At 42.7% G+C, this 27904-nt stretch overlaps 2 protein-coding genes across 6 annotated transcripts in view; both read left to right on the top strand.

The window, feature by feature from the left end:
• peli3 (pellino E3 ubiquitin protein ligase family member 3) lies at window positions 1–27642 on the top strand. Of its 5 annotated transcripts, none has more exons than XM_051375227.1 (7): window positions 1–327; window positions 13859–14056; window positions 17225–17354; window positions 18234–18335; window positions 20499–20726; window positions 25268–25456; window positions 26821–27642. In XM_051375227.1, exons 2-7 carry the CDS (start codon window positions 13884–13886, stop codon window positions 27418–27420), a joined length of 1422 nt encoding a protein of 473 aa, XP_051231187.1. In that variant the 5' UTR covers window positions 1–327; window positions 13859–13883; the 3' UTR covers window positions 27421–27642. The 5 variants fall into 5 exon arrangements, with proteins under 5 accessions (XP_051231187.1, XP_051231186.1, XP_051231183.1 ...); XM_051375226.1 differs by having other exon boundaries at window positions 2–327; window positions 13856–14056; XM_051375223.1 differs by lacking the exon at window positions 1–327 and adding an exon at window positions 342–518 and having other exon boundaries at window positions 13856–14056.
• The window catches only part of sstr1b (somatostatin receptor 1b), a 251490-nt gene that overhangs the window by 201667 nt on the left and 21919 nt on the right, over window positions 1–27904 (top strand). The gene's annotated exons all lie outside the window — the stretch shown is intronic.

Raw genomic sequence — 27904 nt, forward strand, 5'->3', positions numbered from 1 at the left:
AGAGAGAGAGAGAGAGAGAGAGAGAGAGACACGAAGGCGTGACATCGGGCCGTCTGCTGTTATATCCGGGAGGAGTGAACGGGTCTCAGTCTCCGGTGTAACGTGAACGGAGGAGAGGCGATGCTACCGCTCCTGATGCCCTGCGCTTCTTCTCCTTCCCTCCTGTTCTCCGTCTTTACGCTTCCCAGGCCGTACGGGGATTGACAGAACCCTGCAACACACACACACACACACACACACACACAATCACACACTAACACACACCCAGAAAAGGAATTACGCACAGATCCGAGCCGGTCCCGGACCTCCATTGGCAAACATCAGCGGGTACGGGCCTGTTTATCTGATTCCTCCCATCACCTGTCTTTATTACAGCGGCTCCATCCTCAGGAGAGCGGATGGCAGGAGACGCCAGCTGGCCTGTTGTCTGCTTTAGGAAAGTGATGGAGGTTAAAGTCACCTTTTTATTTGCGGATTGTTGACTTTATCACCTTTTATTCAAGCTGAATCTTTATGAGGTAAATTGATTGGTAAGTGACGCAACATTGAGTTTTCTGGCGGATGGCTGTGCGCCTTTTTCTTATTTACCTCTACATCACTGCTGCGTGTGTGTGTGTGTGTGTGTGTGTGTGTGTGTGTGTGTGTGTGTGTGTGACAGAGAGAGAGATGTGTGTTTGTGCGTAAGGGAGGGTGTGTGTGCGTGCTTCCCTGTATGTAGTGTGTGTTGTCTGTGCGGTGGAATCCCCCTGTGTACAAACCCTGCCTGCATGGGCTTTAAAATGGCACAAAGGGCTGTTTACGGCGCCAAAAACGGATATTTACTGTCAAAAAATAAGGAGATATAGATTCTGCGTGGATTTCAAGTGGAGACTGTTTATGTGCCAAATCCGATCAGGTTACTACATCATCACGCCTTCATAGAGAGTACATCCACACAGCGTGGCCATGGGAAAACGCAATCCGCTGCAATCCGCACAGACAGAGTAGGAATAATAAAAGGAGATAGAGGCCATGTTTGAATCATCCTAGAGCAGAAGTGAAGCGTTTCTGGCGCATTAACACTTCCATGTAAGATTTCCCTGCTTCTAGATGATTCTGCTTTCAGGGGGGAAAGGTTTGGTTGGGGGGCGGGTGAGCTCTAAATGGTAAAACACACAGTAGCAGCAGGTGTTATTCGTGATCCAACAATATCATAGTTTACTGAGTAGTGAGTCGTGTTTGAAGCTTGCTGGGTAATGACAGTTTTAGTCATGTAGGGGTTTAGAACAAATAGATCCTTGGCTGTGATACTATTGTTATTAGAATCAGGCGGGTTGCAGGTATGCCAGGGCCAAAATATGCAACAGCAGATGGTTCAGTCAGTGTTGTCCGCTTCTGCGTTAATGGATATGATGCAGTTTAATTCATATTTAATGAAGAGATGATGTATGTGGCGCCTGTCTAAAAGATGGTGTTGATCTGAAGTGATTTATTCAAGTTTGGGGATAATTGCAGTTTTAGAAGCTCAGAAACATGTATGCAAAGTCTTACCTTTAAACTGCAGTAGGTAACTTTTATAAAAAATGACTGTTTGTCATATTTGCTGAAACTTTCACTATATTCTGACAGTAGTACATGAGACAGATAATCTGTGAAAACATCAGGTTCTTCTGCCATTAGGAGCACTAGGAGGAGCCAGAGAAACCTGTTTTTTTAACAGATTATCTGTTTTATGTACTACTGTCAGAATATAGTGAAGGTTGATAATATAATATCACAAACAGTCAATTTTATAATAGTTACCTACTGCAGCTTTGAAGGCAGATACAGGTTTTGGATCAAAGAGCCTATGTAAGTTCTGAAAGCAGAATTGACACAATCTTTCACTTACAAATGAAAACTTGAATTAATTTGCAATAAAAAAAATTCAGTACACTCAGGGGTTGCTGCTCCAGTTTTACTTGGGGTCTGGTGTGACCAGTAGCTTATGATGGCTAATAATGTTAGCAAACTTTAGATATTGCAGTGTAATTGACTCTACTTGTGCTACTGATGTGTTCAGGATAAAACTGCCGGGCTAACTTTTAGTCGTTGTTGTAAACAGTTTGAAAAAGGGCAGGCCCTTTAAAAAAAATACTCGGCAGGCGATTGGATGAGCCATCTGTCTATGACCTTCTATCACCGGCAAACTTTAACCAATCAGAACAATGAACCATGTAACGTAGTCAAACTCTTACTGAAGCCAGTCGAAAACATCTTTTCCATGGAGAAAAGCCTATGACTGAATGAAGAAATACTCCAGTTCTGATAGGACTGATGCTAGCAGAATTTATGCTAACCTCTTTAGCAGCCGCCATTATTGTTAAACGAATTGTGTCTTCTCGCTGGGTCACACCCAGCGCTCACCCCTGTAGCTGACGGTACTAATTGGTCCGGTTGCACTGTAATTTGGCCTCAAATGCGTATATTGAAGCCTAGCACGATGGATTCTTGTGTGATGTCACAATTTTACGAGTCCAGCTGCCTCACAAGGCAACATGTTGAAGGCATTTCCTTCCTCCAAACATTTCAAATTCTTTACATCCGTAGTTTGAAAGCCTGCAGTCTTCTTTCAGAAACAGGGATTCTAGTAGCAGCAGAATTACTATTCGTAGTTGCTGTGACAGTAGGTCAGGAATACTATCTGTAGTTGGTGACAGTAGCAGAAGTTGTGCTAGCTATAAGGCCAGTAGCATTAGCACCAGTAATAGCACATGAAATCCTTAATAGTAGTAGTTTTAGCAGCAATAGTGTCAGCAATATTAACAGAACTTCTAGTACTAGTAGTAGCAGTGGGTAGCTGGTGCAGACTGTATTCATGAAAAAAAAAAGTGTGAGCTGTCATTGAGTAAGCCCTGTGTATGAGCACTGGCAAGAACCAGTTAAAGTAGAGACAGATATAAAATAACTGCTCTGCATGGAAAGAATTTAATTCCAAAACTATAGTAAGTACACCTTAAACATATCAAAATGTATCACAATGTGTTTGTTTGACAAATACATGATAATCATAATCATCAAAACGCTTCGAACAAGAGATTTTATGTTGTTTTGTGTGGCAGCAAGATGAGGTAACACAGCAGCAGCCCACCTGTCAGGCTCTTACGTAGCCCAAGGGGTCAAACTGAGAGGAGGTGAGCCTGCATTAACAGGAAGGGGAGATTTAAAATAACACAAAAATAGTTTGAGCTGCCAGTAGAATGTTCTGAAGTGGGTTTCAGCTGTAGTTTAAAGTCCACATGAAACTAAAAGCGGAGTGCTATTTGCATCTGCATATTTACGTGTTATCTCTAAAAACAAGCTGTTAGGGAGAGACTTGTCGTTGTAGCCAGGTTAGAAATTAAATGTCAGCAATTTGACCAATAAATATATGAAGATGCTTTAGGTTGAAAGCCTAAAGACAGTCGGACTGATCAGTCGGCTCCCGTCTCCCCGAGTCGGTCAAAGAAGTGCTTCCGAACACACCAAATCGACGCCGACTGGAGCGTACGTTCTGCGCGTGCGTGAGGCGTAATACGTCCCTATAACAGCAGGCGGCGCTAATCTGTGTTGTCGCCCCAAAAAAATGAAAACCGGAAATGACGGATCACTCTAGACCTAGTAAACACAGAGCATGTTGTCGTCAGTCGGACACACCGAACCGACTCGAGTCACCGACCTCGCCTGACTGTCCGACGACGTCCGACAGCCGATAATCGGGTTGGTGTGTCCAGGCCTTAAGTGTCATTCCCAGGCTCCCAAAGCATCTGTATTTGACTCCCTGGAACTGAGACTCAACAATCGATCTTTCTCAGCTCTGATTGGTTATTTTTGTTCAGGCCCAGTGGTTTCTTGCAAATGCCATTAGGAGCACTAGGAGAAGCCAGACGAACCTGATTTTTTCACAGATTACGTGATCATGTGACCATGTACTACTGTCAGGATATAAAAATATTTTTATAAACATTACCTACTGCAGCTTTAAGATTTGCTCCTTGATTTTGTTTTGCATCCAGCCAGACATCACATTTCTTTCCAGCTTACATTCACTTCACTTTCCCACAAGAAATGTGGGTTATTTGGGTTGGAGGCATTATCGCATTCTATAACACTAGCAGCCAGTTAATCCTTATTTTCTGGAATCTCATACTTGCTGACAAAAAATTGCTGATTCATTTCCAGTTATCAGAACTGTGATGCTGTATGAGACAGCTCGCAAGCTGTTGTCATACTTCATGTGGCATAGCAACAATTGTGATGTAACCATGTGGTGTAACGTGCCTCATGCCGCTGTAGCTGATCTTTGAGTTCCACCTGGCCAAATAATGGCTGAGTCACTGGTATCACTCAGAAACCCTGGCCCTATCCCCATGAGCAACAATCTTACAGATCGTCTCTCCACAGATATTATATCCACAGATATATCAACACGAAAAACTCTGATGTGACCTTCAGAGAGCCATGATGTGGGTGGTACGTTGACTTTTCTGTCAGCTGTTTGTGTCTCTAGCTGACTGCTCTTTGAATTGCAGTGCTAATGATGAGAGGAAAGAACAGAGGTGAGTCTTAAACATTCCCTTACACTTTCATCTCCACTCCCAGGGCCAGGCCTGTCTACAAACAGGGTCATGTGAGCCGGCCTTCTTTGATATTCAAATAGACCTGATGAGTGCTACAGGTGCACTCTCTGCAGTCTCTCTGTCTTTCCCACTCTTGTTCTTTCTTTGCTCTTTTTCCTAATGTTCTATCGCAATACTGCAGCCGAGACAGCAGGGCTATTTAGGAGCAGACAGGACTGCAGGACACACACTCCATCATGGCATAGCAGACAAACACACACTAATATATCTCTGTTGCTAGCCGCATAATACTAGACAGGTTTATATTTATGGAGAGAAACTTTTGGATTATGTAAGTTATGCATTGAGAATACTGATTAAGAATGCGTGGATGGCACAGGGTGCTAAAGTTTTTCCTCAAGTGACATATTTTATGGATATTATATTCAATGCATAACAATAACATTAGAGAACAACTGATGGACTGCAGGAGGTCTGTGTAAAATAAGTAATTTGGATGAATTTTGAGCTAAATTATTTCCTGTGAATATTGATCAGATATTTCATATTTATATATTATTATCACCTGCAAATAAGAAGTTGTATTTTTGTTGCCATTTGCATTTAGTCTGCCATGTTGAAGCGCCATGTTTCTACAGTAGCCCAGAATGGACAAACCAAACACTGGCTCTAGATCAAATGTAACTTGCTAGCTAATGATCAATGTAGATTAGCTAGCTAGTTTGCAAGCGTTTTGCTAAAATTAGCTAACTTAAGAGGCGACTATATTATATACTGTATGTTACTTTTATCTTTTGACCAACTTCAAAATTTGGTTTCAACATAGAATGGCCTAGCACATAGCAAGTACAGCAGAGGCTTGCTCAATTGTTTTTGGAGCACAGAGCAAAAAGGGGCGGGACTTTGAAGGGTCAATTATTAAAGAAAATCGCAGATTTGGGTGATTTAGAGTTGTGTAACAGGTTAGATTTACCCCATAAATATATTTAAAAATAAAAATGTTAGTAAAATGTAAAAATGTTTAAGATTTTTTAGAAAAAAATGTACTGGACGCAGAGAGATAAAAAATGAAAGAAATGGAGGGAGTGGAGGCTGGATTTGGCAGTGGGGGAGGGCCACATAACTGTTCATAACACTAGCTTGTAGGATTTGTACAGTATGAAGTGTTACATAATGTGGAGCAGACATGCTCTCTGGCTCTGACATGATTTCAGATATAAAAAACAAAAAACATTCTGTGTATGACTGTTTCAGTATGTTTAATTAAAAATACATTCCACTTAAATTTTAATTAAATCCAATGAGACAATTAAAGCTGCAAGCAGCATTGGGTGGGACCTCGCACTCCACGCAACTCGGGGCGTGCTGCGGCCACGTCACATGCCATCGTAACACGTGTGGACCACAACATGAAATTTCACCCCACTCCCAAGCCCTCATCGCCAGAAGCTGAGGGAGACCACTCTATGTTGTCACACGTTTCAGACACTGCAAAAGACTTATGTAAATATTTGATTAACTTATGATCACCAGTGTGTCAATGTGTGCAGTGATTGAATTGGAAAATCACTGCAAACTGCTGAAAATGGCATCACAGTTTGACATTCGATTGATCCTGGCTAACTTTGATGTCACGCTATGGACCCCCCTTCAACGTACAGTCACAAATCGCACAACTCTTAATCAGCAACATATGTTGACTGTACTGACAAATTTGGAAGCAGATCTGATAAATTCCCTCGGAGTTTGTTCGTTCAAATACAAGACCACGGAATTCAAAATGGCCAACTTTGACGGCATGCCACGGCCACGCCCTTCAATGTACAGTCACAAAAAGCATGGCGTTCATTCAGCAACATTTTTTTTGACTGTACTGACCAATTTTGAAGCAGATCCGATAAATTCCCTAGGAGTAGTTTGTTCAAATACAAGGCGAAAAAGTGCAAATGACAAACAAAATGGCCACCGAGAATTAAAATCAAAATCAATATAAAAGTCGACTTCCTGTGGGTTTTGGGGCATGGGTCCAAGAGGCTTTTCTGTAGGTCTCGGCACGTTACACATGCCTACCGAGTTTCATACATATTGGTGACACGTGGCACACTGGGGCTGCTTTGTTGAAATACTGTAGGGGGCGTTACAAACACGATTTTTGGTATGTGAGCTACAGGTACCAGTCTACACGTGCCCTGTCAATTTCATATTCATAACTATTACGGTCTCCACAGATTTACCCTGCCACCAAAGCGCCACCCACTGGCGTGATTTTTTTTCCTTTTTAGGTGAGCCTCAGGGAGCCATGGGCAATTATCGTACCAAGTTTAGTTTTAATCACACTTGCAGATGTGGAGATATAGACTTCTTCATTTTAAAGAGCACCACTTTTGTGCACGATCCCTAATGAAGACGTGAGGAACTATTGACCTAAGGTTGGTGTCAATCGGACATACCAATGTGGAGAAATGCCCCACTTCCTTTTTTGACAAAAAATCAACAGGAAGTGCTAATTTTATAACATGCTTATTTTTTGAAATATCAAAATACTTTAAATCACAGGACGGTCTCCAGATGCTTCTTGCAACGTTTCGTGCAAATCGGACAAAAGCGGATGGATGGAACATCGAACGTAGTTCATGGACATTTCGCACTCTAGCGAAAAAAAAATCTAGGCGGAAGTGGCCTATATAGGGAGATGCAGCTCCATTCACCAAACGCGTGGATATAAGGTTTTTGAATGTACGACAAACGATGCAGGAGTTATTAGCCTATTGAACTTCGCCTAAAAGTAGCGCCACCTAGTGGCCTTCCTAGTGGCCAACCTGAAAGCGACGTGAAGAATATCCAAGATTAAACCAGGCCCGACAACTTTGCCAAATAAAATAGACTTTTCGTATATGTTCAGGGGGTCAAAAATGCAGTCAAAAGGGCTAAGAAGAAGAATAATAATAAACATACCAAAAACAGTTGATACTGGCTCGGTCCCTAATAACCCTCTTTATGTGACTTACCTACCAAAAGCACTATCTCAGTTCCAGTCACTAAGAATACATGAGGAGAGAAGTGGAAAATCTTTATTTAAACAGGTTGAAGAGGAGAAATAGTGTGATGAGTTTTGTCATGAGGCCATAATTCACTGCAGAGTTCATTTGTCAGTCGGAGTATATTTAGCTCTCCCTTCATTTGTTTCTGGAAGAGACAAATTTGACTCTTCCTTTCTTTCTCTCTTTCGTCTTTCTTTCTCTCCCACACACTCCACACAAACTCACCCTTTCTGCAGTAGGCGGTTAGAGAGAGTGAATGCTGGGAGTGAAGGAGAGGGAAGCCAGAAAAAGAACCACAAATGTCTAAGAAAAACAGGATGGAGGGGGGGGGACGTTGAGCTACAATATCAAAACCAATGATGGTATGATAGTGTACACATTCTACGGGCACTATACACCTCCTAAAATGGTCCTGCCACCTAGAAAATGTGACATCAGGATTAATCAGTAATGCAAAAGAAGCCAACTAGTATGGCAACTGAAAAACACTGCCTTTATTTGTTGCCAAAAAATACAAACTGCGTCACATTCATCATGGACATCTCTTCATGAATTGGGTGATATATGCTTTTGAATAAAACAATATGGATAGCAAACCTTTTCATAAGGACCTTAATTATGCATAACTTTAAGCCTTAATGTAATTTAAATGGGTGAATTGCATAAAAATTCACCTTCAGTACAGTTGTCATGAACGGGGAAAGTAGCTATAAAGACCAATCATCAACGTTGTAACTGCATTCAAAGTGGACAGAAACAAAATAAAATTCACCAAAACCGTCTTTGTTAGTCTTTCTACTGTTCCAACAATCACCAACTCTGCATTGGTGGAAACAAATCCTTAATTTAGATTTTTAGAATTTTAAATGAGAAAATAGCCACAAAACGGACGGCTAATAGCAGCAATATAATGTTAGCTAATGCTTGGGGACAAATGCGCCAGTCAAAGTGTCTGACAATGTTATGGAAAGAATGCAAATAAATCCTTAATTCACCGACGTAGATGATAAAATCAGCAGTTTCTGTCGGAGCAGACCGGCTATGGAAACAAACCACAGAGAGGCTGCGATACAACACAGGCAGAGGGTGTGACACCATTACTCCACTGTATCTTTACATAGATAGTTGTTAGCTGCTATATTAATGATCTCATATAACCTTTAACTCTTACATTGGTTTCAGCCTGTAGTAGCCTGTTGTGTAGGATTTCGTTGCATTGCCTTGTATTGAACCGTGCTGTATTGCTGTGATACAGTGAGTTATGTTGCGTGGTTTTGGGTGGTTGGTTTTGCGTGGTTTACAGGACAGTGTTATTTGCAGTGTGTTGTGTTGTGTAATACTGTGAGTGAGTGTGTTTAGCCTGAGCACCATCAGCAGCAGCAGAAGCAGTCATTCCTACCACAGACCCTCCAGCCACTTCACTCGGCTCCTATGGACTGCATTCCCTTTATCTATTTCTCTTTATTATTCTCTCTTTCCTTTGTCTTCCTTTGTCAGACAGCTTTTCTTTGTTTCACTCCCCTCTCTCTCTCACTCCCCTCTCCCCCCCTTCTCTCCCTCTTTCTCTCTCTCTTTCTGTCTCTCTCTCTCTCTCTCTCTCTCTCTCTCTCTCTCTCTCTCTCTCTCTCTCTCTCTCTCTCCACCCCCAGGATGTGGCTGTGGGTTGATTAGAAAATGCGTGGCACAGAACAGGCAATCCATCACCCTGCCAAAGCCCGCCACTTCCGCGCATGCGCTTGCTGACACATACACACAAACACACACACAAACACACACCCTCCGCTTCACTCTCCTCTTCCTCATTTCCCTCGTTTCCTCATCATCCACACAGATACCTTCAAGCTTTTGTGTGTGTTTGTGTTGTTTTTTTTTTCAGGAGACCAGCAGCATATCACATCTGCCCGTCCTTTCTTTCCTTCACCTCTCCTTGCCCTTCAAACCCACTCCTCGTCCTCCTCCTCCTTCTCCTCCTCCTTCTTCTCCTCTGACTCCCACCTCCCACTCCTCCTCCTCGACTACAACCACTCATCCACCCATGGAAGTCACGCCTCTTTTGCTTTTATAGATCATCCTGATGGTAATTCTGCTCAGTTAGATCATTTACAGTGCAGAGACTGAGAGCAGTACAAGAGAAGAGGAGGGGGCGGCGTTTACTGTGAAATATTTATTAACCTCTCACATGATCAGACAGGAGGAGGTTAATCATTTCTGCAATTTAGATCTGGTGAGATCTACTTTTCTTTAAAGCCAACAAATTATCTTAATGTTGAAAACCATTGATGGACGTTGACCATTTGACCTTTTGTCCACCCTCTATCTACTATATAATAGTTCAGAGACATTTCCAGGGCTGTTTGTTTTATCCCTGTATCAGCCCAGTCTCATACCAAAGCCCATAATAGACCTGCCAGTCCACTAGAGGATAACATTTTTCTTTGCTTAGATGTGAAAAGTACACACGCGTATGAAGTACCAACAGTAGTATAAAGAGTGACGAAGTCCGCATTTGGAGGAGGTGGATGGATGAAGAACACTGTTTGAGTCCCGTGTGAAACCAGTTGGCAGGTACGATCTTTTGGTGCCTAAAACTAACCAAGTAGTTTTATCGCCTAAGCCTAACTACAGCTTTGATCAGGCCCAAAAAATCAGGCCCAACCCAACCCAAACCCAGAAAAATTCCGTGGCAGTGTTGGGTCCAATTGGGATCGGGCAAAGAATCAGAGCTCTAACCCTAACCAAACTGCAACCTCTGTAAGCTTTATTTTGAAAGCATAACTTGACGTTGCATATTTATATATTGCTAACTTGACCACGGAATGAACACGTGTTGAAAACGTGACAGCGCCACACCTCGGCGAGGCAAAACATGATGTGCCCAGTGTGTGTATTATGCCAGTGCCAGAACAGCACTGAAGTCTTTTCTATATGGAAAGTATGTTTTCTCTGGTATCCTGACTGGCTTTGCTACCATCTGGCATAGTCAGGTTGTTATGTTTTCGTAGGGATGCTCCCATCCGCTCCACCGGATTGGTATTTGGAGCCCATACTGACATTGTTAAGTGGTTTGGGATGAACAGTCCACATTTAGAGCAATCCCTGGCCTCATTTTACAATACCAACATGATATCAATGAGCTCCACACACTTTATTCAGATTGAGATTAGTGTTGGGAGAGAAGAAGTCTGAATGGTTTTGCCTTAAATTTACCAATACTGACCAAATTGGTGTTTGGAAGATTTTGAGACTATAAATACATATAAAACAAGTGATACTTTTTCGCAAAGTTTCTGAGTCAGGAGATAAAGGGACCCTGGAAGTTCCCCACAATCAACACAGCCCCTTTCTATTTTTTTCTTGTGCTCTTTTTCTCTTCCCTCTCTCATTTGCTTCTGCCTCCCCTGAGTCCACTCTGCCTCCACCTCTGCATTGCTACCACCGCTCAATATCCAGCCAGGGTAACAGAAAGCCTGGGTAATGAAATGGCCAGTGGCTGCTTGAATCTGCCTTCTGCCATCCGTCATCTGATTATGAGGAGGTATTCTCTTTGTCGGGGCCCCGACAGATGGCCAAAATTCAATCACATCTCATAATGACTGTGCAGTTCACTCACTGATGGTGTAGTCCGTATGGGTTATTTCTGTGTGAATGATCATCTAAAAGGACTTTTCCCTAATGCTGACGCAGAAAAATCAAACAAGAAGGAAGAGGGACCCATCTAAACTTGGGATAGTGTTTTCAGTGTTATTATTATGTTCACATTCCCAGGATGATTATCTAATCTGCTCAAAGGGAGAACAAAGCTGGTAGGTCTTTGTCATGCTTTTGCACTGCTCGCTTTCGACCGTGTAGGTGGTCTCGCCCACTTTTGATTAATAATAGGCTTGAGCATTAAGAACTGGCTTAGAACCTGTGTGCAGAGACGGGGATTGAGCTTTGTTTGACTCGTGTAAAACGAATGTCAAAACATTCACATAGTGACTCATACTGTATGTGGTAGAAATGATCCCACTCTCTTTAGCATAATATTCACATTTACTCTACACTCTCGCCAGTTAATTAAATGCTTGTCATTGACATTTTGTTGGTGTGTTATGGATTTCTGTTATCAAAAAATTGTATGTTGAGTCCAACGTGTTTTAATGCCGAGCCCTTAGTTTAATTTGACAGGACTGCAATCGAAAGCTTTGAAATGCCATTGTAATAAAGCTCTTGTAGAAATGAAAGGCAGTAACGGTGAACCTGCTCCACCTCTCTGTTTGGTGGCTGCTGCTCAGGCAAAGGTTGCCCGCCTCCTGGGCTTTGTTAAGAATCTCGGATACGACGTTTGTCAATTGATGGTTATCTGGTTGTTAACTGTAAGAGCCTGTGAAGGGGACTTGCTCTCTAGTTTCCAGCTCTCCTTTCTGGGCTTTATAACACCCGCCAGTAGTCAAAGTGTAATTCATCACCATGAGTAAAATGACAGGGCACAACGCATCATCATAAAGGCTTCATAGATGCATGTTTATCTGCCTTTGTGGAAAAAGCTGAATCACTTGTGCCCATCCAATCCTATTAGGGTGGGTCGGCTGTTCTATAAAGGCCCTGGGTCAGCAAACAGAAAGCACTTCAGTCGCATAAAGAGGATGACAATTACCAGAAGAGCCAACGTCACAGAGACTGAAGCTGGCCACCCATGCTGAGCTGCAGTAATAACACACATTCAGCCAATTATTCCTGAATTAGATTTGTTGTCTGTTGTCTTAGGTTTTAACATGGATGTAAAGTACGGGACTGTAAATGATTGGTTTTGCATTGACCAATATATCAGCATGGACAATATCAGCATTTAATCCAGAGTCAGGGACACTGGGACCTCTATGTGCCCAGTTGCCAAATCGAGTGCTGAGTCAATGCTGTTAGCAGGCTTCTTATAACCCGACTGTAATAGTTTGTTACATAGAACCATCTGGGATGTCGTCATTGGAAGGCAAAAAATTAACCATCTGTCTTCAACCAATCAGATCAACAAAACATATAACATAGTCAAACTCTTATTGAAGCCACTCGGGAGACGAGAGAAAACATATTTTCCATGGAGAAAAGCCTCCAGTTCCGATATAACAGATCCTAGCAGCATCTATGCTGACCTCTTCAGCAGCCGCAATTGTTTTTGTTAATATCGTCACGCACACCTAGCGTTAAACCACACCTTAAGGTGGCACCTTAAGACAGCTGTGGCTCAGGAGGTAGAGGTAGAGTGGGTTGTCAATTAATCAGAAGGTTGGTGGCTCGATCTCCAGCTCCTCCTTCTGCATGCTAAAGTGTCCTTGAGCAAGATACTGAACCCTAAATTGCTGCTAATGCTGTGCATTGGTGTGTGAATGAGTTAGTTTCTGCTTGTGATGGCCTTCCATCACTGAGTAAGTGTGAATGTGGCATGTAGTGTAAATGTGCTTTGAGTGTTGGAAGACTAGAAAGGTGTTATGCAAATACATTCCATTTACCATTACCAATTTTTGTTAGCTGCCAGAAGTTCCTCATAGGGCGCTGATTGGCCTGAACCAAGCAAATAGCTTGAAGCCTGGCGAGATGGATTCTCATGTGATCTCAAGAGTCCAGTTGCCTTGCAAGGTTAGGCTTCTTAGATGCTAACAGGTGTGTATAGCAAGCCGGCGTCTTTCCACTGTGTCAGTACAGTCCTTACATTCTAGCTATATCCCATTAATTGACAAGAAGATGTCTCAACGTATCTCTGTCAAATGGTGTCCATTTATACCACATTTACCAGTAAACAAAGGCACTTACATCAAGGAATTGACCATTTATAGCTAATACATTTTTGCCTAGCGTTATTTGTGCTAATGTCTCTTACTTCTGTCTGTTTATTTGCCCCAAATATCATATGTACAGACTGTATAGATGCTAGCTGTAGCTAGCCAGCAACAACTGTGGGTGGAGTGTGTCTGTGAGAGCTCAGAACTGAGCTGACTGAGCCCTGAGCTATATGCCAGTGTTGTCACTGTGGGCACTATTGTGGATCCTACATATTAGCATCAACATAGTGTTTGCTAAGTGTCAGTGGGGAGGTCTCTGATTTACAGGGGACACATAGGGCCCACATACCAAAACTCAGTTTACTTCTTTAAGTGTCATCTAGTGTGTTATTGCATGTCACATTTAAATGTGAAAATGTTTCTTCATCAGTAACATAAGATTTTCTGACTCCCTCTTTCTCCCCCGTCCTCCCCTCCCTAGCAGCGAGCCCCAGTTGTGGCCGGTGGGCATGGTTTTGGAGGGTAGCTCAGAGGCGCTGTGTCCCCCCCCATCTCTGGAGCTGCGCCCATCCTGCAACAAGAGCCAGCCCTCGCCTCCTCTGGGCTCAAGCTCACAACCCCACGACGGTGTCTTCCCTGAGGACAAGGAGCCCGTCAAGTACGGCGAGCTCATCGTCTTAGGGTGAGATACTGAAGTGCCGTCTCTACTGATGTACTTTGTCTTTGTGTGTCTGATTGTGGCCAAGTATTAGCTTGTGTCAGTTAAAGGTTTTCACCAGTCCACTTGGTTCATAGTCTCTGAGACCCAACTTGAGCCAGATCCAAATTATATTCAGCCTGATTCTTAGGTTCTTGTCAGAGTGAGTCTCCATTGTAGATCAGGTCTAGATGCGTAGGAGCTTGGAAGCTCAAGCTCAACGTCTTTGAGTGCTACTCGGATCTCTTCAATTTACAATTCACAAACGGGACAGATGTACAGTACAACATTTTCAATTTACCTATCATCCATGAATTGATTAATGATGGGCCAAGAGGTTTGAGAGCCCCTAAAGGCACAGGAGGCAAAAGTACACACATTCTTTACTCGAGTAGAAGTACAGATACTCTGGTAGAAGTATTGATTCAACATCTTTGCTAAAAGTAAAAGTGAAGAAGTACAGGTTCTGAAATGTAATCAAAGTATAAAAGTAAAAAGAACTCTCTGTAATTTCTGCTGGCTGTTTCTGTGCAAAGCTAACTGAAAATTTGAAGAGGGTCGCAATTCCCGCCCTTGTCTGTTTCGTTCTGTTATGTTGTTACATAATTTTCGTCATATTACATCTTTAATGTGTGATTCCACCGGTCATGATGTTGGGAAGGCTTGTAATCGATCATTATCAATTCTTTCCACTCAAATGCATTAAAAACTAAAGTAACAAGCCTGTTTTTATATAAGGAATAAACATTACAGATGCCTGAATAAACTACTTAAAGGTCCAGTGTGTAACATTTAGGAGGATCTATTGTCAGAAATGATACATAGTATTCATAGGTATGTTTTTATTAGCGTATAATCACCTGAAAATAAGAATCACTTTGTTTTTATTACCTTAGAATGAGCTGTTTTTATCTACAGACACTGCAGGTTGCCTTCCATGGAGGCCACCATCTTTTGGACAATCCAAACGCTGGCTCTAGATAGGGCCATTTGCGTTTTTCGCTTGTTTAGTGGCCACCGTAGTTTCTCCTTTGTACTTGGAGAGGGATTGTGAAACAAGTGAGTTGCAATCTGACTCATCACCGGATGGCACTAAATCATACACACTGGACCTTTAAGTACAGTAACGAAATATTTGTGTATTGTAAATACAATACAATAATGTTATTATTATTATTATTATTATAATTATTAATATTATTATTACTACAGTTACTATTATTACTATTGTCACTACTCATTGTCCCCCATCGTTGCTGTTGTCGTTGTCATTGTCCTCTTCATGTTCATCATCATCAGTCACTACTATTGGTGTAGTTGTTGCTACTGTTGTTGCTGTGCACCTGTCTGTCTGTCTCTGTCTCTGTCTCTCTCTCTCACTCTCTCTCTCTCTCTCTCTCTCTCTCTCACCCCAACTGGTCGAGGCAGACGACCACCCACCTAGAGCCAAAGGGTCTGTCCTAGGTTTCTGCAGTTTTTCCTTGCCCCCGTCGCCAAGTGCTTGCTCATGGTGGTACTGTTGGGTCTCTGTAAATAATGTTATAAGGAGTTCGGTCTAGAGCTGCTCTATTTGAAAAGTGTCCTGAGATAATTTCTGTTATGAATTGGCGCTATACAAATAAAATTTAATTTAATTTAATTAAATATTTGTACTTCCCACCTCTGCCTATAGGTCTAAGTGTGCATTTTGCATCTGTCCATACACCATCTCCTCTGCAATCATGTGCACACTGTCTACAACCACCCTCCCCCATGTCAAGGTGCCATGGACTAGAAGTCATCATAGGTCCATAGACCAGACGTGGGAACCAAATCAAGCCAAGCATCATATACCCAGAGACCAAATTTAGTTTTTGTTACACAATATTATTAGAAAATATCTGCAAAGAACTGACTAAGCCTGGCAGCTATGGAGAATAGTTTAGAGTTAATATAGAGCAATATTTTGAATTTGAACAGCATATTTTGTTTCTTACTGATAAAAGGCTAAGTCAGCTACCTGCAAAGTAATTTCAGTGTACAGCCATGACGCTCCTATTCCATGCAAATGCCTGCAATGCCTATGTGCCTAGCCAGTGAACAAAGCAAAACCTGTGGTAATCTTGCTGGCTGGACATTCAGATGAGAGAGAGGTATCTGCACATCCACATCGGTGCAAGAGTGCAAGAGTATGTTACAGTTTCCATTTTATGCCACCTGTTAGCAGAAAACTGGTGAATATGAGATGACTGGCCATGACTTTTCATCTATCTCTCAGAACAAAAGAGAATACTAGTATGTCTGTAAATGTGGGGATCAAATGAGATACAACATTAGTGACCTGAAGACCTGTTGGTTGGTATATTTTATAGCAGAGCGAGGGTAGCTGCTTGCCCCTTCTTCCAGTATTGATGCTAAGCTGTGGTAACAATGTCATAACTTTGCTAACTTCTAACTGTGCTATTTCTTTAAGTAATCTGGAAACAAAATTAGCTGGCCCTATTCTGGCCCTATGTTGGACAAGACAAGTCTTGGTTTTGGTTGAGTGTTCAGGCCTACTGGCTTAATTTCGTCATTGAACCATTTGTCTGGTCCAACATAGGACCAGAATAGGGCCAGCTAATTTTGTGATGTGGATAGGCAAGCCAGATGGTATCAATCACTCATTCACCTCACTTTGTCCCTGTTAAGGCCACAGTACTGTGGCTTCAATTTCGGAAATAGAGCCTCCTAAGAAGCTGGTGGTTCTTAAGAGGCTCTACACCATACTACATGTAACACTTCAGCTTGTTCTTATATTTTTGTTTTGGATCACTACAACTTGACTCAACTGCCCTCACAAAAAAAAGTTTTAGTAACTATATTCAGCATGTAGATATAAATGGTACCTAACGAGATCCAGGAGTGGTCACGTGTTGCGTTCCACAGCGATCTGTTTTAGGACCCTTCTCGTTCCTAGTTTATGTAGCCTAAATGATATGAAATCTTAAAATGTGACTAAACGTAACATGAATAAAACTTCAATACATTACCTAGTCCCACTGAAGACACAATGAAGACAACAACTCCCAAGATCCCACGCTACTTCCAGACGTCATTAACCTACGCCTTTTGTTGTTGTCTCAGACATTACATACTGTACGTTTAAGTACATTTTCTTCCCATGCTTCACAGGCACAATGGGTCGCTGGCCAATGGGGACAAGGGTCGCAGAAGAAGTCGCCTGGCCCTCTATAAGAGACCCAAAGCCAACGGTGTCAAACCTGATGTTATCCACAATGTTTCAACCCCACTGGTGTCAAAGGTGAGAAATCACAGCTCATCTGTAATGGAAGCTTCTGTAAAACCAACACATTAATTTGAAATCTCTGAAGGAATGAAAAAAAAAAGTAAATTAAACAGCAATACTTGTAGTTTTTACAAATCCTGTCAGTTTTGACTAGACAGTGTTAAAAGAACAAATACATTTGAATTTTTGATGTTCTCTAATGGTATCTCTGGTGGCCCATTGCTGTTAAATTAACGAAATTTAATTTCCTATTAGTGCTTATATTTTCTTTTATTCACATACAACATTCAAATATGTAATATATTGAACATGGTTTCAGTTAACAATTCTTTTCTCATCAACAACAATCAGAACAATCAGTGCTTGATTTATAAGCTGTAAGTAACATAACAAAACAATTATTGTTATAGTCCTCAAACCCAGAAATCCCCAAATTTCCTTGCAACCATCTGTTGCTGTCTGTTAGCATGCAAACACGCTAAGATGGTGAAAGTCATGTGTTAACATTGTCATTGTGAGTATGTTAGCTTGCTAATTTAGCATTTAACTCAACGCACTGCTGTGCCTAACCAGTTTCACAGAGGTGCTAGCATGGTTAGACTCTTAGTCTTGTTTAGTTGTGAGTCTTCTATTTTCTATATCATGTATATGTTGTAAATATAATGTATTACGTTGTCTGAATTATCATTTACGTATTGTAAAAAACTGTCACACAGTACCTTAGTATTGATCATCTCTCTCCATCATAACATATGATAAAATGCTATCAATCATTTGAGAGACCTGGGGTCTTTCCTCCAGAACAGGAAATGTCCCCTGGTTAGATTTTCCTGGAGGCCAGACCTTCAGCGCTCCTTGTCATGTGACCTGGATAATGTCTTTTTCCATTGGCAGGCACTCAGCAACAAAAGCCAGCACAGCATCTCCTACACACTGTCACGGAGTCACTCTGTCATTGTGGAGTACACCCATGACACCAACACAGACATGTTTCAGGTCAGTGTCTGCACACACACACACACACACACACGCACACACGCACACACATACTTGCGTATGTGCCAACTCAACATTTTAGCTGGGTGACCTTCTGCAGAGACAGGATGCCAAGAGAGAGGCATGTTGACTGCAAAAAAACCATCATTAAAAGTACCATAAATGCAGGGGCGGATCTAGAGAAATATTCATGCGTGTATGAATGAAGTAATATACATCGTGTTAATTAGTGAGCTTTAGAGGTGTTGGTGGGTACACTTTTCCTGTTGGGCAGCCTAAGCTAGGCTAACAACTCCAGCTACTGTCCTGAACACACTGGCATGAGACATGATGAGGGGTATCTGAGGAGCACAGCCTGGGGGAAGAAGCTGTTCTGGTGGTCTGGCTGTGGATACTTCTGTATCTCTTGTCAGCAGGTATGCCTCTCCCTCCTATGCAGCATGATTTTTGCTGGCTTCCATGGGCCCCACTAGTGGCTGGTTACCAGATAGCTAGATGGCTTTGTCTGGGGTGGGTGCTGTCTTTTAGTGTCCTTTTTTAGTATCCTCACTGAAATCCCTGATGCTGGGGCGATGCAGTGATCTTCTGAGCGGTTTTAACCACTTGCTACACAGCCCTCCTGTCCCGGAGGTGTCTTTCACATTTTAATATTTAGTCAAACAGTAATTGAACCTGTCAGCCCTGTCAAAGAACAAAATAATACACACACCTCTCAGTGAGCGCACGGGTAATCTGTGAGCAGATTTGTCTCTTCTCGAGAATGCCGTGTCATGAGAGAGCAGTGAGGGCATCAGAGAGAAACGGGGAGGGAATGAAGAGGTAGCGCATACAGGAAAGAAAGTATCAGGCAGAAGGAGGGAATACTCAAGACTGAGGAAATGTAATATACGAGAGAAGATGAGTCAGACCTGTCTGCTCTCGGCAGCTCACAGTCTTTTTCCAACCACCTTCTCTCATCATCAAGAAGATCCATACAAAGCCGTGACTCCGGCAGACAGAACCAACAGGGCTCCGGTCCAATCTATCCACTTGTCTGTCTCCCTCCCTCTGTCTGTCTGTTGAGTTAAAGGGTCAATTCACCCACATTAAGAAACACTTTCCTCTAGTGCTATCCAACCATGCAGATAGTTCTGCTGTAATTTTGTCTGTGTTTGGACATATCAAAGACAGGTTTATGTTAGATGTCTCCCTTGGGGCAAACATTTCCCCCAGACGGCAGATACAATGAAGCAAATGGATTTAATATTGTGCTGCTTATAGTGGGCCTATTGGGAAATGACTTGTTGCGGTAGCCAATAGGGCTGAATGTGTGTAGCGGACCCATTAGCTCTGCCGGACTGGGAGCTTCCAGTGAACAGCACAGCCAGAGTGGGTCTGAATGCAGCATCCAATACTGACGGAGGCCAGTTTGACAACAGGGAATACAGCTCAGCTAATGTTAGCTACGCAACCTAACTAGCTAATGGCATATACCATTAGCGGCAGTTAGCAACTTTTTGCAACAAGTCCATCAGGAAACTCTGTAAATCGAAGCCAAACTGGGCTTGGAGGCTGTGTTTGGTCCTGGTCTGGCCGTGTTCACTGGGAAGCTGCTGAGCTGGGTTCAGCTGTATTCTAACGGCAGCTACATTAGCAGTTAGCAGAGTACAGGTTTTATGTAACTTATAAATATGATCCAGTTTCACCAAAACTGATAAAGTTGTGTTTTTGTTCTGTAATCGGTGAGGTCTGGCCCCCTCAAATACTCCGCTCCAGTAGCTTGTTTGAATTATGGTGAACTGTATATTGTATGTACAGGAATCAGTTTTGTATTTTTCTACTTTTGTTTTGTTTTTTATGTTGTGCCCCTGACTGCAAGTCAAGTTTCCCATCTGGGATTATAAAATGACTGAACTGTGGAAACTACCCAAATTGTACAAAAAAGAGCCCAATGGTCTCAAACTGCCTAAAACTATTTGTACTCACTCAAAGAATAAGTACTTTTAATCACCAGTGAGGGGAGCTGATTGGGTCAGTGACATTTCAAATTTAGAGCATTCAGTTGATCTTGAGGATGCAGTGTTCTAAAAGGTAGTTCCAAGGTTGAAATCTCTAGTTTAGGTGAACCAACATGATTATTGTTCATTGTTTTATGATATTAATCCTCTCCCTTGCTTTTCTTAGATTGGCCGGTCCACAGAGAGCATGATCGACTTTGTGGTGACGGACACGGCGGGAAGCGGAGGCAGTCAGGGTGGTGGCGCAGCAGGGGAGGGTGGCGGTGGCGGAGGCCAGTCAGCCCAGAGCACCATTTCCCGGTACGCCTGCCGCATCATGTGCGAACGCAGTGCTCCCTACACGGCCCGAATCTACGCCGCCGGCTTCGACTCCTCCAAGAACATCTTCCTAGGGGTGAGTTTTCTCCCTCGTGGGTGCCAGGCTTCTCCCAGCAAACTCCACAGGGGGTGGTAACCGTGGCAACCATGGTGAGAGAGCGACAGCAGGGACATGGCCCGTTCCACCCACGGGTGACATCATAGCTGTAAGGATGGGTGTCAGTGCATGTGACCTGGCCTGAGGAAGCATGGGAGAGGAAGGAGCAGTGTTCTCCACGTGTGTGTGTGTGTGTGTGTGTGTGCGCGCACACATGCGTGCGTGTGGTAAGGACTTGCTGGTGGTGTTCATGTGTGTTGTAAGTGTTTTGGTTCTAATGTTCTGCTTCTGGTTGTTAGTGTCTAAAGCTATTGGAGATATGTGTGTCTGGTGTCAGTGAACATATTATATTAGTATGTCCTTATTGTATAGTATAGTACTATATGTGAAAAAACTAAATTGTTAATGATTTTGGTGTTTTGAACTTACATTCCTAGTTTGGGCCATAACTTCTATTAGCTATGATAATATTGAACTGATAGATACTGAAATCTGGCCATTAGGAGTGCACCATATTATTTTGTTCATAATCATACAGGTATTTTTTCTAATATGTGATAGAATGTGTCATATTCATGTTCACGTATTTACACCATGACTACATACAGTAGTGACTAAGTGGGAACTTTCGTGGCTGAGAAATTACACCAGTGTGGAAGTAACAAAAACATTCGAGTATCAAACACGTAAGATGTGTCAATACTCATACTCATAAATATACAACTTTTGTTATAAAACAAAAATTCTCTTGTGATCAAAAACATTGCACTGAAGCTCAATTCTGAGGCTGTTCTGTAAATAACTTCCCAATAAATACAACAACTGATTTAAGCCCCACCCACTCCGAGTAGAGATACAAATACATATAATTCAGTTAGTTTAACAGATGCAGACAATGGTGTACTCGCTCATTCCTACAAACAACAGTGGAGCATCCTGCAGTAGCATAACAAAATCAAGTTGTTTTAATCAATTCAATTCAATTCAATTCAATTCAATTTTATTTGTATAGCGCCAATTCATTCAGAGACCCAACAGTACCACCATGAGCAAGGAAAAACTTCCTTTTAAGAGGCAGAAACCTCGGACAGGCCCCGTCTCTACGTGGGTGGTCGTCTGCCTCGACCAGTTGGGGAGAGAGAGAGAGAGAGAGAGAGAGAGAGACAGAGAGAGAGAGAGACAGAAAGAGAGAGAGAAGAGAGGTAATGACAGAAGTACAGAGACAGAGACAAAGGTGCAAAGCAACAACTACACTAATTGTAGTGACTGATGATGATGAACATGAAGAAGATGATGACGACAATGACAACAACGATGGGTGACATTGAGCAGTGATTATAGTAATAATAGTAACTGTAGTAGTAATAATAATATTAATAATAATAACAATAATATCAGTGATATTAGCAAAGGTAATCAAGCAGGACCATGGCAGGAGGCTCCACCAGGATCCATGAGAACCTGTGAGATGAGAAAGCACAAGAACTCCGGGGAAGAAGTGAAGTTGGTTAATTAATGGGGCATGAATGTGTGCAGAAAGAGAGAGAGCGGAAGAGAGGAGCTCAGTGCATCATGGGAAATCCCCCAATAGTCTAGGCCTATAGCAGCATGACTAAGGGATGGTTCAGGACTCACCTGATCCAGCCCTAACTATAAGCTTTATCAAAGAGGAATGTCTTAAGCCTACTCTTGAATGTGGAGAGGGTGTCTGCCTCCCGAACCACAACTGGAAGCTGGTTCCACAGGAGAGGAGCTTGGTAACTGAAGGCTCTGGCTCCTGTTCTACTTTTAGAGACTATGGGAACCACAAGTAGCCCAGCATTCAGAGAACGTAGTGTTCTAGTAAGATAAGATAAGATAAGATAAGATAAGATAAGACATTCCTTTATTTATCCCCTTCGGTTGACGCAGCAATGGGCAGTCTGCAAAACAGAGAACAAGAAAATCACAATCAAATATACTAAATTTTAAATTATATAATAGGGTAATAGGGTACTATGAGCTCTTTAAGATATGAAGGGGCCTGACCATGAAGAGCTTTATAGGTGAGGAGGAGGATTTTAAATTCTATTCTAAATTTTACAGGGAGCCACTGCAGAGAAGCTAGTACAGGAGAGATGTGATCTCTTTTTCTAGTTCCTGTCAGTACTCGTGCTGCAGCGTTCTGAATTAATTGGAGCGTCTTAATGGACTTATTGGGGCAACCTGATAATAAAGAGTTGCAGTAATCCAGCCTAGAAGTAACAAATGCATGGATTAGTCTGTGACAGGTTGTGTCAAATTTTTGTAATATTGCATAAATGAAAAAAGGCAGTCCTGGAGCTAATAAAGATAAAGATAATAATAATAATGATGATTACATTGATTGATTAATTTATAGATCATGGTTTGGTTGTCAACACAAAGGTCAGACCCTGGAATGAGACTCAACAATCTAATCTCTTTCTTGGTTTCCAACCCAAAGCGTCCTTATATCTTTCTCACCTCTGATTGGTTGTTTTAGTTCAGGCCCAGTGGGTTCTTGCAAATACCATTAGGAGCACTAGGAGGAGCCAGAGGAACCTGATTTTTCAGAGATTATCTGTCTCATGTTCTACTGTCAGGATATAGTGAAGGTTTCAGCAAATAGGACAAAAAGTTATTTTCATAAAGGTTACCTACTGCAGCTTTAATGGTAGTAAAGACTGCCAAAGCTACAAATGGACGACCCAAGTTGTAATAAACCAGAATTACCCTTTAATAGAAACCGCACTACTCAGCAGTCCCCCTCTGCACTCTGCCTTACTGTATCTCTAGTTCAGTGAGTAGAGCTGTCTGCTCACTGAAGCTGCAGACTAATAAAGGTAATCCCAACTCTAAACCATTTAAATATTGGAATCAAATATGTGAAATGTTTATTTTTCTGATGAACTTACCAGATAGCAGCCATTCTCCTTTGTGCTGTACTTTTACTTTTCCTTCCTTAGTTCTTTAATATATCTTAAGATATGAAAGCTTACAAACCACAGCAGATGTTGCTGGGGTAGGGCGGTGGAAAACGTGACATCTAGGTACACAAAGCGTTGCAAACCAATAATAGTCCTTTCTCATGACAGCATGACTTCATCCCATGCAAGATTCATCAGGACCCCAGACAACTAGGCCAGCCGTCGGAGATAACGTCAGCAACCAGTGCTCAATACTCTCACACACACGTCACGGCTGAGGCTTGTATAACTGCCCTATCCATCAGGACTACATTTACACTGATATATGGAACAAATATCATTCTTTTATTAAAACAGGCTCTGTGGTTCACCTCTGAACTGTATGATGGATGTGATGCAGATAAGACTGTTATTGTGCCTGTGATAAATAATGCAGGGTTTCGATGGGAAGACCCTAAAGTAACAATCTGAATGATTTTCAATATGTCAGACCCAGTTATTGTGTATGTTCAGCACGTTTTCAGCAAAGCCATTAAATATATTTGCGCCCTGTAATGTAGCTAACAAAGTCAACTTTGGTTTAATGAGATGGACAAGGTTTATCCTGTTGGCCCAAATCACATTTGATTGAATAGATGACCTCTGCAGGAAATTATTGTTACGTTTTAAGGCAAGACATATTTGACCGTCCACTAATCAGAAGGTTGTTGGTTTGATCCCCGGCTCCTCCCGCCACATGTCAAAGTATGCTTGAGCAAGATACTGAACCCCCAATTGCTGTGTGTGAATGTGTATGAATGAGTTAGATTCTGTTCGATGGGCTTTGCAATCACTGAGTGAATGTGTGTGAAAGGGTTAATGTGGCACGTAGTGTAAAATCTTTCTGCACCCCTTTCCCGTCCCAATTGAATTTTGGGGCAGCAAAGTAAGCTGAAAAAATGTAACATTAACATATTATCAACCTGTCAAGTAACTATGGTTAATGTGTTAGCAAACTATCATCTGTCTAGACATCCAGCAGCCCCGGAGCAACTTTAGTATTCAGTTGTGTTTGTGAACATAAGTCTAATATTCACATTCTTGCTATTTTGCTGCTAAATGCTCCAGTGTTCACCATCAGGTAGTGCACAGTGGGTTTATCAGAGCTTTTTCAATGTTTGCAGAACTAAAATCTCCAGGCTGTTTTTTTTTTTTACTGTCTTGGCCCTTCAAGTGCTTTTTCTTTTTTAAATGAAGCTACACGCGCCAGAAATTTGCTGTTTCATTCCATGAGAGCTAATTTGTGTTCATAATACATCCTCTCTTTCTCTCAGGAATGGGTTTATCCTTAGGCGTGGGTGCATCTCTGTGCATTAGTCAGTACAGTAGTCATTCTGTACCGAGCTAAATATAGTGGCAGAGAAAAGCAACGTTGGCTGTTTTTCAGCCACCTCTGACATCCACCTCCACTATCATCCCTCTGTGGCTCCCCATCAGCCCCCTAACCTGTACGTCTGCCTGCTCTGTGTGTGTGTGTGTGTGTGTGTGTGTGTGTGTGTGTGTGTGTGTGTGTGTGTGTGTGTGTGTGTGTGTGTATGTATGGGGTTCTCTCAGGAACGGGCCGCCAAATGGAGGACGTCAGACGGCCTGATGGATGGCCTGACCACCAACGGGGTGCTGGTGATGCACCCGGCGGGGGAGTTTGTGTCTGAGCCAGCCCCGGGTGTCTGGCGGGAAATCTCAGTCTGTGGAAACGTCTTTGCCCTGAGGGAGACTCGCTCAGCCCAACAAAGAGGAAAGCTGGTAAGATGAAGGTGGCTGGAAAAGTAGTACTATGAGTAACCTATGTATGAGGTTGCTGACCTTGAATTGACCTGAGAACTTGAATTTGCCAGGATCTCGTGGAAGAAATCAGGTTCCTCTGGCTCCTCCTTGTGCTCCTAATGGCATTTGCAAGAATTCAACAGCCAAATGCATCTGAATGAAAACAACCAATCAGAGCCCAGAAAGATAGCTGATTGTTGAGTCTCATTCCCAGGTCATAATACAGACACTTTTGATTGGTGGCTTGAAGCCTTGGAACCCAAAGCGTCAGTATTTGACAACAAAAATCAGCTATCTTTCTTGGCTTTGATTGGTTGTTTTCATCTGGTTGTGGTATTAATTCAGAACGCTGCAGCACGAGTACTGACAGGAACTAGGAAAAGAGATCACATCTCTCCTGTACTAGCTTCTCTGCATTGGCTCCCTGTAAAATTTCAGAATAGAATTTAAAATCCTCCTCCTCACCTATAAAGCTCTTCATGGTCAGGCCCCTTCATATCCTAAAGAGCTCATAGTACCCTATTACCCCACTAGAACAAAGACCTCTTTGATAAAGCTTATAGTTAGGACACAAACTCTCTCTCTCTCTCTCTCTCTCTCTCTCTCTCTCTCTCTCTCTCTCTCTCACCCCAACTGGTCGAGACAGACGACAACCCACCTAGAGCCGAAGGATCTGTCCTAGGTTTCTGCCTTTTAACAGGCAGTTTTTCCTTGCCCTTGTCGCCAAGGTCTTGCTCATGGTGGTACTGTTGGGTCTCTGTAATTAATGTTTTAAAGAATTCGATCTAGACCTGCTCTATTTGAAAAGTGTCCTGAGATAACTTCTGTTATGAATTGGCACTATTCAAATAAAATTGAATTGAATTGAATTGGTAGACAACGCAAATTCCATTAGGAGCACTAGGAGGAGCCAGAGGAACCTGATATTTTCACAGATTATCTGTTTCATGTACTACTGTCAGGATATAGTGAAAGTTTCAGCAAATATGGCATAAAGTATTTTTATAAAAATTACCTGCTAAGCAGCATTCAAAAGATCGATATCTGAGTGATTTGTTGACATCCTGCTGTGCTTTGAGGGAAACCACATGACACAATTGATGGACTGTCTGAGCCAATAATAGTTGAGCACAGTGCCATCATGTGGTGGTATTGAAGGGCTAGAAGATTCCCTTGTATAGAGTACCAGCCCAGTACAGAGTGTTCCCAGTTTAGCAACCCCCACCAGTATGCCCCATAATAAATCACCATTTCCTCTCCTGACAGCCCAGTGATGAAAACTGATGTGCCTTCTCTTCTTGTCTTTCCCCCACTACATTTCCATCTTCTGTTCTCCTCTCAAGGTTGAAAATGAATCAAACACCCTCCAAGATGGCTCTCTGATTGATCTGTGCGGGGCTACTCTGCTGTGGAGGACCCCCGCTGGACTGCGCCACACCCCCACCCTCAAACAGCTGGAGTCTCTTCGCCAGGAGCTGAATGCCGCCCGGCCCCAGTGTCCCGTTGGCTTCAACACCCTGGCCTTCCCCAGTCTGGCCCAGCGCGAGATCGTCGACAAGAAGCAGCCCTGGGTGTACGTCAACTGCGGCCACGTACACGGCTACCACAACTGGGGCTACCGCAAGGACAAGGGTCCTGCTGGCCCAGGGGGCACAGCACCGGCCAGCACTGGGGAGAGGGAGTGCCCTATGTGCCGGCGAGTGGGCCCCTACGTGCCGCTGTGGCTGGGCTGTGAGGGAGGATTGTACCTGGATGCCGGGCCACCCACTCACGCTTTCTGCCCCTGCGGCCATGTATGCTCAGAAAAGACAGTGGTGGGGTGGAGCCAGATCCCGTTACCCCATGGCACCCATGCCTTCCACGCTGCCTGCCCTTTCTGTGGTACCTGGTTGACGGGGGAGCAGGGCCACATCAAACTCATCTTCCAGGGCCCTGTTGACTGAAGCTCAGACCTGAACTGATGGCAGATTGGACAGAGGTGGGCACGCTGAGTAAAGACTGTGTGCTGGAACAAAAATCTGGACACTCAAGTGTGGGATGAAAGAGAAAGCACTGATGATAAGAACAAGAAAGGGACTGCTGACATGATGCAATAGTAGACTGCAAGGCTTCAAATGGAATATGAGGTGTATGGAGAATATGTAAATAAATTGTGTTGAAATGAACACGCGTGTATTATCCTTTTGTTCTCGTACTCACCAAGTTAATTTCTGATATCTGGGAGCAAGATGTGTCACTAAAAAGAAAGGGCCAGACACAAGACAAGATTTGCCCTGCTAGAGCGTGATCCTTGTGTACCAAGGCTCAGTCTGGGTGTTACCACAGCAACCCTTTGCTGCATGTCATTCCCTCTCTTTCTCCCCCATGTCTATGTCAGCAAAAAAAAATAATAATAATAATATATATATATATATATATATATATAAA

Source organism: Dicentrarchus labrax, unplaced genomic scaffold, assembly GCF_905237075.1.
Source record: "Dicentrarchus labrax unplaced genomic scaffold, dlabrax2021, whole genome shotgun sequence".
NCBI classification, from domain to species: Eukaryota; Metazoa; Chordata; class Actinopteri; family Moronidae; genus Dicentrarchus; species Dicentrarchus labrax.

Excerpts from the sequence above, each read along its gene's own strand:
- peli3 (XM_051375223.1), top strand. Across the intron at positions 14,057-17,224 it reads GGCGAGCTCATCGTCTTAGG|GCACAATGGGTCGCTGGCCA; the intron begins GTGAGATACTGA and ends CATGCTTCACAG. Across the intron at positions 18,336-20,498 it reads CCAACACAGACATGTTTCAG|ATTGGCCGGTCCACAGAGAG; the intron begins GTCAGTGTCTGC and ends TGCTTTTCTTAG.